Raw genomic sequence first — 12736 nt, 5'->3', positions numbered from 1 at the left:
ATTTTCCCATTTAAGTTCTGAGATGGTAAATTCAAAAGCACACACTTACGAGGAACTGCAGATGCAAAGCGGTCCTTTTCTTTGTTCATGAGTCTCTGGCGCAATTCATTCTGGCCACAGTTCTGGGGACCAATCAAAATGATGGGTCTTTTCCTATTTGCTGGTTGATGATAAAGTGACATTTCCTCATAGGTTAAGATCTCCTCATTGTCATAATCTTTGAGAAAGAAAAAGTTAATCCCTTCAGACAGAATTATTACTATATCAAAAAGATATAAATTTGCTGGGCACAAATAGTTCATGCCTGTTAATACTAACTAATCAGAAGCCCAAGATATAAAGATTATGGTCTGAAGCCAGGCTGGGCAGCAAAGCCTGTGATACTCTCATCTCCAATCATGTATCAATAAAGCAAGAAGTGGTACTGTGGCTCAAGTGGTGGAACACTAGCCTTGAGCAAAAAAGCTCAGGGACAGTGTTTTGGCCCTGAGTTCAAGCCCCAGGACTGGCATACACGCATATAAAGATAGAAATACTCATAGACCAATAGACCATCCCCATAAATTGGAAAAAAAGTTTGTCATTAAAATGCTATGCTTGGGGCTGGGAGTTTGGCCTAGTGGTTAAAGTGCTTGCCTAGCATGCATGAAGACCCGGGTTCGATTCCTCGGTACCACATACATAGAAAAAAAGCCGGAAGTGGTGCTGAGGCTCAAGTGGTAGAGCTCTAGCCTTGAGAAAGTCCAAGGCCAGTGTTCAGGCCCTGAGCTCAAGCCCAGGACTGGCAAAAAAAAAAAAAAAAAAAAGGGACTGGGAGTTTGGCCTAGTGGTAGAGTGCTTGCCTAGCATGCACAAAGACACGGGTTCAATTCCTCGGTACCACATACATAGAAAAAAGCCGGAAGTGGTGCTGAGGCTCAAGTGGTAGAGCTCTAGCCTTGAGAAAGTCCAAGGACAGTGAGTGTTCAGGCCCTGAGCTCAAGCCCAGGACTGGCCAAAAATAAAATAAAATAAAATAAAATGCTATGCTTTTGCATATGGGTTTTATATATACATACACATACCAATATACATTACTACATACATCTTTTTTTTTTTTGGCTGGTCCTGGGGCTTGAACTCAGGGACTGGGCACTGTCCTTGGGCTTTCTCAAGGCTAGAGCTCTACCCTTTGAGCCATAGCATCATTTCTAGCTTTCTCTGTACATGTGGTACAGAGGAATCAAACCTAGGGCTTCATGCATGCTAGGTGAGCACTCTACCACTAGGCCACAATCCTACCCCATACATACATCTTTTATTGATTGAGGTGGGGGCTTGCAGACTTTCTGCTAGGTTGACTTTGAACTATGATCTGTGCCTCCTGGGTAGCTAGGGCTATAAGTGTGAGCCACAGTTCCTGAGTATAAATGAGTAATATTAATGCATGAGTATTTTCTCATGGCATTGTATCATTAGTAGGGATGAAAGTGAATCAGAAGACAATATAATCCTCCTAGAAATTTTGTACTGTTTATTTTGTTTCATATTGTGAAGATCTAATACATAATAATTATATTGATTCTTAGGTAAAATTAGTTTCTATTAATACTAAGAGGGTAAGGGTTCAGGGCATTAGGTTATGAAAATAAGCCTCACATTTGTAAAGAGTCTATGTAAGAAGATTGTTTAAAGGATCAGACATGAATAGGTCAGCAGAATATCAGGTACAGACAAACATTTACATATTGTAGGTACAATTAGTTTTAGCAGAGTACTAGAATACTTTCCTATAGTTGTATAACTTGAAGTCAAGTCATACTTGTGCTATCTACCCTTTCTTTCTTTCTTCCTTCCCTTCTCTCTCCTTTCCTTTCTCTCCCCCCCTCTCTCCCTCCCTCCCTCGCTCCCTCCTTCCCTCCCTCCCTCTCTCCCTTCATCCCTTCCTTCCTTCTTTCTTTCTCTATTTTTGTCAGGCATAGGTCTTGAAATATGGGCCTGGGCATTGTCCCTGAGCTCTTCAGCTCAAGGCTACTGCCCTGCCCCTTGAGCCACAGTGCCACTTCCGGTTTTCTAGTGGTTAATTGGAGATAAGTGTCTCATGGATTTTGGTGCCAGGGCTGTATTTGAACTGCGATCCTCAGATCTCAGCCTCCTTAGTAGCTAGGATTATAGACGTGAGCCACCATGATGGATGGGTGGAGTAACATTTCTAAAGCCAATAATCCAGATGAAACTAGAGCTGCAAAGCAGTGGCCTCCTGTGTTGTTACTATCATTATTTTATCTGACTGAGACAGCCAGACCTTGCTAACCAGAAATTCCATAAGGACAGGGAATCAAACCGTTGCCCATGCTCAAGATAAAACCTAGCACAGAGTAAGAGTTTAAACATTTGCTTGATTTCTAGTTTAACTGTTAGTTACCTATAAGAATTTTGTTTTAGAGCTGAACTTAGGATATTTATTATGAAAACTAAAGCATATACTGACTGCCAAGGAAGACAGCAAGTATTATAAAGGATAGTTACTTATGAAAAATATTAATGATGACACCATTATGAGAAAATCTGGTTGGGTTTACAAAAAACTGGAAGAAATGGAGATTTCCCAACTATACACAGGTTCCAAAAATGGGGACAACAGCCATCAGGTCAGCAGACAATTTTCATGTGAGAATACAGCCCAATGTCACCAGTTAGTAAGAGGACTTACTTTAAAACCCTTTACTCTTAGCAATAAAAAAAAAAATTGTGTGCTTGATTCAGCTGACAAGTGCTAGGTTCTATGGAATGAGTTTGCCACTATAATGTGAGACACAGTAGATGAACTATTCATTTTTTACTTTATGAGTCCAAAAGAAAATAATTTCCAGCTAATTACTTGCTGAAGCATATGTTAAATCAGGAGTAGAAATAAAGAATAAAAGCGAAAGCAAAAACAGCAACAAAATTCCTTGAAAATACCAGTTTAAGTTCTACAAAGAATCACATTTAGACTTTCAGACACCTTTCAGATACAGCTCCAGATACACATGAAAGCTTACCATCATTTTTATTGGCATTATATAAAACCTTTTTCCTTTTCTTTTTATTCTTCTTTGCACACCACAATTTTCCTGTGGAGCAATTAAAAATAACTATAAATGCATTTTTCTTGAACAAATCAACGTATTTCAAACTGAAGAATTCAAATTATTAATTTAAACTTACTAACTATATTGCTCATAAGAATTATTTTTCAGTATTTATAATTTTTCATCAATCATACATAGACAAATACCCTTTAGTATTTAAATCTTTTCTTTACCACCTTAAAATAATAAAGGTAATGTTTGCCTTTTATATTACTCTATGAATTCACCTAGTATTTTGGCATTCAAATTTAACATGGTTCCAGTTAAAATATCAGTATATCTCTTCATGTTAAATATGGGTCTAACCTGATTTTTCTGGTTCCTTATCTTCTTCTATGGTTTGTTTCATGGCTTCTCTTTGCTGCTGAAAGCTCTTCCCTTAATAATGGAAAGAAAAATGGGGATAAAATAAGAAAAAAGGATAAAAATACTTTTGAATCAAAAGGAGAACACTACATAATTCTTCATATATAGCTGCCTTCCTATAAGTCTCCAAATTTCCATATATTAAGTTTCAACCTTGCGTATTAATCTTATATATTGTTACCTTAAGTATTTTTTTTGATGTAATGGTACTGGGGATTAAACTCAGGGACTCTTGCTTGCTAAGCAGGTGCCTCCAGACCAGATCTCTATATTATCCATTGTAAAAAGATTATCTATTGCAAAAAGATGAACTAGAAATAGACTAGAAACAATAGAAAATTTAATAGTTCAACTTTTTTTTTTTTTTTGCCCGTCCTGGGTTTGAGCTCAGGGTCTGAGCACTGTCCTTGGACTTTCTCAAGGCTAGAGCTCTACCACTTGAGCCTCAGCACCACTTCCGGCTTTTTTCTATGTATGTGGTACCAAGGAATCGAACCCGGGTCTTCGTGCATGCTAGGCAAGCACTTTAACCACTAGGCCAAACTCCCAGCCCCAGTTCAACTTTTTTTTGTGCCCATCCTGGGACTTGAACTCAGGGCCTGGGCACTGTCCCTGAGCTTTATTGCTCAAGGCTAGCACTCTACCACTTGAATCACCATCCAACTTCTGACCTTTTGGTAGCTAACTAGAGATACGAGTCTCATGGACTCTCCTGATCAGGATGGCTTCAAACCCCAATCATTGGAGCTCAACCTCCTTCTGTATAGTCACCAGTGCTTAGCAACTTTTAAAAAGTTTCACTGAGTACAGACTATATTAAAAGTAATATACTGGATTTGATAATGGTCCCAGCTACACTTATCTCAAATTAAACATATCAGCTCTAGGCATTAACATTACCCTAAAATATTATTTACTAGTTAATTAAAGCAATATGTGGGCATTCCTATTTTGACTCTCAGATGCCACTCAATATATTCTTTGCATCTCTTCCTTTTTGTTTTGTATGCATATATATATTAATGACCCATTAAGTTTCTGATAACACAAGTAAGTGGAAAACCTGACTTTCTTTGCAGGATCAAGATTCTAATATGGAAGGCTCTCAAGTGCTGACCTTCATCTTCAGATCTCTACCTTAAAATTAAAGAAAAAAAATTGGGACTAAGGATTGATCCCAGGGCCTTGAAAATGCTAAGTTCATGTATTATTTCTCTACCCCTTTAACTGTTCTTTTAATATGATATACATTCTACTATATTATCTCTTACCTGGAACAAGCCCAGCGAGAGGCTGATTATCTTCATCTCCCTCCCTATAGGCTTGCCACCAGTTTGGATCTTCTTGACTGATCACATGAAGGATATCTCCTTTTTGAAAAGACAGACCTAACTCTCGACATGGCACATAAGGGTCATCTGATGGGTCATAGTCAAAATGAGCCTTTACATGGATCTAGAACATAAAAAGAATAAAAACAAATGCAAGGCTAATGGCAACTCAAAATATTTGGCATAAATCTAATCTAAATGTCACAATTTTTCACCAAAATGAGTTGAAAGTAGGATTTTTGGTTAAAAAACACTATTTGGGGGTCATCTGTTATTTTTGCTGTTGATTGCAAACACACAAGGATGTCCATATTGTGTCACTGTCAGTATAACAAGCAGATGACAAGCTGCAGCAGTGCCTCAAAGACTTGAGAAGCAGAAAAACATAATGGAAGTTATCTGACTTGTAAAAACAAAAAACAGTGTCACCACAATAATGTATGAAATTTCAAAATCAGTGCACCAGAAAGTGTAGACTTAAACTACACATCTCATGCAAGCAGGTGAGTGCCACTTTCCCTGAGGCTAGTATGATTGTCTTAATCTTCCTTGATGTTTTTTTCCTAAAGGTTCATGAAATAAGCTTTCCCTAAACTGTTATAATTCTCAACCAAGAAGAATTATTATCCATTCCCATTTATACAATAGGTATGTTTTCTTTGAAATATTAGTAGCTCAACCTAATATAGATTTTTCTAACAATGTGTTTTTGAATATGTGAGTATGAGTCATGCATTCTCCATGAAACTTTACAGAAACCTCCGTTATTTCCTATGTCATTTCTTACAATATGCTCCTGTAAAATATAGCAAAGAATTCTTCTAAGATGATGTAAAGAAATTAATATCCTCTTTAATTTCTAAATTTTATAGAGCTGAATAAGATTTCCAAAGTCTGTAAAATAGCTGCCTTTATATAAAGAAATCCAGTAACTACATAAAATGCATGCTTCTGCCCTATTTAAGCTCAACTGCAAGTTCAGTTTCAATGGGCCAAGGAACAGATTAATAGCTTAAGAATTTAAAAGTTCTCACTCCCCCGCCCCCTCCCGGCCTCCTCTCTCTTTCTGCCGGTCCTGGGGATTGAACTCAAGGCCTGGGCATTATCCTTGAACTTGCTTAACTAGCATTCTACCACTTGAGTCACAGTGCTACTTCCAGCCTTTTCTGTGTATATGCTAGCACTCTACCACTAGGCCATACTCTCTGAGAGTCCAGTTCCCCCCCCCCCTTCCACTCTCTCTCCCTCATTCCCTCCCTCCCTCCCTCCCTCCCTCCCTCCCTCCCTTCCTTCCTTCCTTCCTTCCTTCCTTCCTTCCTTCCTTCCTTCCTTCCTTCCTTCCTTCCTTCCTTCTTTCCTTCCTTCCTTCCTTTTTGCCAGTCCTGGGGCATGAGCTCAGGGCCTGAGCACTAACTAGCCTTGGGCTTTCTCAAGACTAGAGCTCTACCTCTTGAGCTACAGTACCACTTCCAGCTTTTTTCTATGTATGTGGTATCAAGAAATTGAATCCGGGTCTTTGTGCATGCTAGGCAAACACTCTACCACTAGGCCAAACTCCTGGCCCCTTGAGTTCAGTTTCTATTCCTATGTTTTCTGATTTTTCTTAAGTCTTTTATCTTCATCATAATTGCAGTGATACATTATAGAAGTAATAGTGGTTTGTCTCAGAAATCACTTTTTACAAGCATTCTACTACAAAGCTACTCTATGTGATAGGCAAGTGCTCTATCACTGACCTTTATCTGCAGCTCACATAATTTTTTTTGTCAGTCATGGGGCTTGAACTCTGGGCCTGGGTGATGTCCCTGAGTTCTTCAGCTCCAGGCTATCACCCTATCCTTGGAGCCACAGTGTTACTTCCATTTTCTAGTGGTTAACTGGAGATAAGAGTCTCACGGACTTTAGTGCCAGGTTGGCTTTCAACCGAGATCCTTAGATCTCAGCCTCCTGAGTAGCTAGGATTACAGGCATGAGCTACCATGCCGGACCGAGACAGCTTTAATACTATAAGTTCATTTTAAGACAGCGAGGACTGATTCAAAAGTTTGCAATAGAGTAATTTAGGGTTTTTTTTTTTTGGTGGTGGGGGGGTTGTTTTGTTTTTGCCAGTCCTGCCTGGGGCTAGAACACAGGGCCTGGGTAGTATCCTTGGGTTTTCTCAAGGCCCAGAGTCCTAACACTTGAGCCACAGTACTGTTTCTGGCTTTTTCTGTAGGTGGTACCAAAAGAATCAAACCCAGGGCTTTGTGCATGCTAGGTAAGCACTCAACCACTAAGCCACACTCCTGGTCCAATTAAGTTTTTGATGGGATAAAAGAGAAAGAAAAACATTGCTTTTGCTTCATATTTTCAAAAGATTGTTATTCAAATGCTGCATTTTAGATAGGTATTTCTACCACTTGAGCCATGCCTCTAGTCCTCAAATGCTATATTTAAAAATATATAAACCTGATACTATTTTTTCTCCTGTTTATCTTAAAGCTAATTTCTTTCCTACTTATTTCCTAAAGCTGTTCAATGTGAATCCCTTTTTTCCCCACAAACCTCCAACAGACGTTCTTTGATTTTAATATTAAATCAACCTTTTATTCTTTAATAGCAAAAGGTAGAATTAATCACCAAAGAATAAGTTATTTCATTTTTATGCTGAAGTAATCTGTTCTAAATAAGTTTCATTTTGGGTCAACATAACACTTATTTTATACATTACAGAGATAAACTTTTTCATGTGTGTGCCAGTATGGGGCCTTGGAACACAAAAGTCTAGGCACTGTACCCTAGCTTTTGTGCTCAAGGCTAGCACTATACCACTTGAGCCAGCTATGCTTCTGGCTTTCTAGCGGTTAATTAGAAATGAGAGTTTCACAGACTTTCCTGCATAGGAAATCTTTGAGCTGCAACTCAGATCTCATCCTCCTGGGCAGCTAGGATTATCGGCATGAGTCACTGGGTCCAGGCCAAAGTCTATCTTTTCACAAAGCCGAGTAAATGCGTATCATAGGACAATGCATTCTAAAATAAGTTGCACATACTTTGTAAAAGGCTCTTTAGCTCAAGGCTAGTGCTCTACTCCTGGGCCTGGGTGCTGTCCCTGAGCTCTTCAGTTCAAAGCTACTGCCCTAATCATTGAGACACAATTCCACTTCCCCTTTCTAGTTATTAATTGGAGATAAGGACTCTCGCAGTTGTTAGTGCCCAGGCAGGCTATGAACTGTGACCTCAGATCTCAGCCTCCTGAGTAGGTAGGATTACAGGTATGAGCCACTGTGCACAGCAAGAAGCCTAGTTTTAACTATAGTGAAAAATCAAGTTCCAATATTAGAAAGAGCAGAAAGGTCGGGAAACCGAAGTATTTCCTACTTTTTATTTTAAGTAAGTTTATAGTTTGTAGAAAAGTTTTTTCTTGGGCTGGGAGTGTGGCCTAGTGGTAGAGTGCTTGCCTAGCATTCACAAAGCCTAGGGTTTGATTCCTTGCTACCACATACACAGAAAAAGCTGGAAGTGGTGCTATGGCTCAAGTGGTAGAGTGCTAGCCTTGAGAAAGCTCAAGGACTGTGCCCAGGCCTTGAGTTCAAGCCCCAGGACTGGCAAAAATAAATAAATAAATTCTTTTTGGATAGTATTAGGGTATGAACTAAGAGCCTTATAAGCAATATACCACTTAAGTCACCCTGGCTCTGGAAATGTTGATACTGTATTTTTACTTATATAAAAACAATGAGTTTGTTAGGCTTTGGTGGCTCATACCTGTAATTCTAAGTACTCAAGAGGCTCAGAACTGAGGATCACAGTTCAAAGTCACCCCAGGCAGGAAAGCTTGTGTGACTCTTATCTCTAATAAATTAGGGGGAAAAAACCCCCCCAAAACTGGCACTGTGGTTCCAATGGTAAAGTGCTAGCATTAAGCAAAAAGAAGATCAGGAATAATATCCAAGTCCTGCGTTCAAGCCCCACGACTGACACCATAGAGGGGCAGGAGTTTAGTCTAGTGGTAGAGTGCTTGCCTAACATGCACAAAGACCCGGGTTCAATTCCTCGGTACCACATACATAGAAAAAAGCCAGAAGTGGTGCTGAGGCTCAAGTGGTAGAGCTCTAGCTTTGAGAAAGTCCAAGGACGTGCTCAGATCCTGAGCTCAAGTCCAGGACTGGCAACAACAACAACAACAACAACAACAACAACAACAAACCCAATAAATTTGTCTCTATGCTTAAGCACAAGAAATATGTAGTGAGATATTTTGGATACAGATAAATACACAGCAGTCATAGGACAATAAATAATGAACATCAAAACAAAAAAAATATCACTTACTACTGTTTCTTTGGCAGGTGGAGGCTTAATTTGTTGGCTTGGAATCAGAACAAATGTCAAAGTACCATGCATATCAGACTGAAAGAAAAACATGAGGTTATTGTTCAAATCTGAATTGATAAGAATAATTCCATTACCATATGATCACCAACTTTTTTTTTTCAAGTAGAGGAAAGTTTATTGGGGTACCCTCCCAGGCAAACTCCCTGGGTAAACCCAGAGAGGCTGTGCTGGGTCTGGATGCAGCAGGGCTTTTATGGCTGTGGTAAAAGCAAAACTGTTAATCAGTAGAAATTCTTCTCTGGGCAGTTCTCCATCAGTGCACCCAAGGTCACCAACTTTTTTTTTTTTTTTTTTCAGTTTGGGGCTTTAACTCAGGGCCTGGGCACTGTCCCTGAGCCCTTTTGCTCAAGCTAGTACTCTGTCACTTTGAGTCACAGTGACATTTTCATGATCAATATTCTCCAAACTAGACTATTTCAGAACTTCTCTCTAGACTCAATATGTGGTTGCCCCATCTATTATCCATTCTATTTTCTTACTATAGGATTTTCTGACTTTTAGGTTCATTATTACTGCTCAGTATACCTCTGAGTGCTTCATTCAGGTACTCCAGCCTAAGCAGTGACCATTACAACTTCTGGTGCTGATACAGTAGGGAGTAGTTATCTACCTAAAGAGCAGCCAGTAAATGGGCTAAATATGATGATCCACCACCTTGTTCTACCAAAGCAATGAGTGAAAAGCTTTCATTTTTTTGTTGACCTGGGGAGGGGTGGAGCTTGAACTCTGGGCCTGGATGTTGTCCTTGAGCTCTTCAGCTTAAAGCTACCATCCCACCCCTGGAGCCACAGCGCCACTTCTGGTCTTGTAGTGGTTAATTGGAGATAAGAATCTCCCAGACTTTAGTGCCCAGGCTGGGTTTGAACCGAGATCCTCAGATCGCAGCTTCCTGAGTAGCTAGGATTACAGGTGTGACCTTGGAAAGAGGCTTTTTATATCACAACAGACATCAGCAATAAGAGAGATTCTACTGTAATAACTGATGCTAAGTAATTAAAACTACAAATTCTGGAAAAACTCAGTGGCAAAGCGCTTGCCTAGTAAGTACAATGTCCTGGGTTTGATCCCCAGTACAAAAAAAGAAAAGACCAAAAATATGTATAAATTCTGATTTGTGGGTATGTATGAAATGATCATAAACTGCCTTCAAAAGGCAGGTCTAAAGTATACCAGTCAAATCCAAAGAACTTTGTGTAATAATAGAAATGTGGCTTTGTCTACATCTTAACATGGTAGCCATTATAGGTAATACTCTCTTTAACACGTACACTGAAGCTGATGTGAATAAGGAATTGAATTTTAAAATTATTTAAATAAAAATAGCTATAAGGGCTGGGAGTGTAGCCTAGAGGGATAGTACTTGCCTAGCATACACAAAGCCCTGGATTCAATTCCTTGGTACCACCTACACAGAAAAAGCCAGAAGTTGCACTGAGGCTCAAACACTAGAACACTAGCTTTGAGCAAAAAGTGTCTAAGGACAGTGCCCAGCCCTGAGTTCAAGCCCCAGGACTGGCTAAAAAAGTAGCTACAAGTAGTTAGTAGTTATTATATTTGACAGAAAAGAGCTATAGCACTGGCATTTCCTTATATTAGGAAATAATAATCAATTGTAGATAATAACAAAAAGAATATAAAAATTATCAACATGAATTTCATTTTCTTATTGTTTTCCCAGTGGCTAGCACACAGTACTATATACTCAATAAGTACTTACTGAATAAATTACTGAAAGGCAAATAAAGTGTACTGGGAAGTACTGCACGAAGGAGTGTACCTATATGCTAAGCCTCTGGAGGCTGAAGCAGCATCCATACAGGTTCAAGGCCAGCCTGGGACACATAGTGAGAACCTGTCTCAAATTAAACAAGCCAAAATAACTGATGATAATAAAATTCAAAGGAAAAATATAAATGGTATCCATTCTCAAATAAAACTCTATTAACAAATATTGTGGAACCATTACAGGAAAATTAGGCTAGGAATTACCTTATATTCTTAGTAATTAGTTTTAAAAGTTTTTAAAAAGGTAATGATTACTCTTCTATCTATATCAACTTACCAACAAGTCAAAAACCTCATTGACATCTTTCCCTCGAATTTCAATGCCATTTATCTCCAGAACTTCATCTCCTTCATGTAAGAGACCACTTTTCTCAGCAGCACCTCCTTTTACTATCCGACTAATGATGACAGACTCCATTTCATTACGAACTGTAGCACCCTAAAAATAATAACAATACTAGCCTTCAACTATCTTGAAAAAAATTTATACAACTATAGGAGTTATATGTAGTAAGATTTGAAACAATACTTTCTCCTTTAAAAATTATATATTAAAATTCTGAACTCAAGCAGACAGTTGAAGAACATAAGAGCAGAAAAATGTACTTGCTTAAAACAATTAAGACCTATAAGCATGCTTGTTTTTGATATACTGGATCCTATTCAAATGGTGACATTGCATGTACCTTGGTAGAATTAATGAACATTTTTTTCCTCTCTTCTGATACTGGGTCTTGAACTCAGTGCTTAGACACTGTCTCTTAGCTTTTTTATTCAAGGATGTCATTTTACCACTTAAGTCACAGTTCTACTTCCAGATTTTTGGTAGCTAATTGGAAATCAGTCTCATACACCTTCCTACCCAAGTGAGCTTCAAATGATCCTCAAGATCTTAGGGTTACAGGCATGAGCTTCTAGAAGAACCTAGTTGAACATAACATTTTTTTTGGTCAGGAGTGGTGCTTCAACTCTGGGTCTAGGCGTTGTCCCTGAGCTCTTCAGCTCAAGGCTACTGACCTACCCCTTGAGCCACAGTACCACTTCCAGCTTTTATTGTAGTTTACTAAAGGATATGGTCTCAGACTTTCCTGCCCAGACTGGCTTCAAAATTCAATCCTCAGGACTGGGAGTGTAGCCTAGTGGTAGAGTAGACACAGACACAGACACAGAAAAAGCTGAAAGTGGTGCTGTGGCTCAAGTGGCAGAGTGCTAGCCTTGAGCAAAAGTGTTCAAGGACAGTGCCCAGGCCCTGAGTTCAAGCTTCAGGACTGGCAAACAAACAAAAAAAAAAGTAGTCCACAGATCCCAGCTTCCCAAAGAGCTAGGATTACAGGCATGAGCCATTAACACCTAGCTAAAATACATTTTTTTCTGTGTCTAGGACATAACCTGAGACAATAAAGAAACTCTAGTCAATAGTAGAATGAGAAGAGATTTTAAAAAATTTATGTATAAGGACTGTAAGACATATAATCTTAAAATATACACCGATAATCTGAAATACTGAAGTAATTACATTTCAGTAAACAAAGCTGAATCCTAATACCAGAACTTTGAATTAATGTTTTTTTTAAAAACATGCAGGATAAAGAAATTCCCTTAGCTATGTAATGAAAATTTCATAGGCTATTATTTTCATCAAGTTATAGGCAAGAGAATAAATCATTTTTTTTAACTGAGTAAGGGCTTCGAACAAGATCATAGAAGAGCTCCAACAAATTAATCTCAAAAGAGAACTCTGCTATACTATAGATCTCTGTGTAG

The 12736-nt window shown here is 38.8% G+C and overlaps 1 protein-coding gene across 4 annotated transcripts in view; it reads right to left on the bottom strand.

The window, feature by feature from the left end:
- Pals1 (protein associated with LIN7 1, MAGUK p55 family member) overlaps positions 1–12736 on the bottom strand; it is a 65906-nt gene that overhangs the window by 6514 nt on the left and 46656 nt on the right. For all 4 annotated transcript variants that reach the window (XM_090344317.1, XM_090344319.1, XM_090344318.1 and 1 more), the window contains 6 exons: positions 11250–11411; positions 9125–9202; positions 4751–4934; positions 3420–3491; positions 3024–3095; positions 50–217 (listed from right to left, as the gene is read on the bottom strand). In XM_090344317.1, coding sequence (XP_090200443.1) covers positions 50–217; positions 3024–3095; positions 3420–3491; positions 4751–4934; positions 9125–9202; positions 11250–11411 — 736 coding nt within the window. The remainder of the gene's footprint in view (positions 1–49; positions 218–3023; positions 3096–3419; positions 3492–4750; positions 4935–9124; positions 9203–11249; positions 11412–12736) is intronic.

This window comes from Megascapheus bottae, chromosome 14 (assembly GCF_031878675.1).
Source record: "Megascapheus bottae isolate mThoBot1 chromosome 14, mThoBot2.hap1, whole genome shotgun sequence".
Lineage (NCBI taxonomy): Eukaryota > Metazoa > Chordata > Mammalia > Rodentia > Geomyidae > Megascapheus > Megascapheus bottae.
This window is presented reverse-complemented; position numbering and strand designations above follow the sequence as displayed.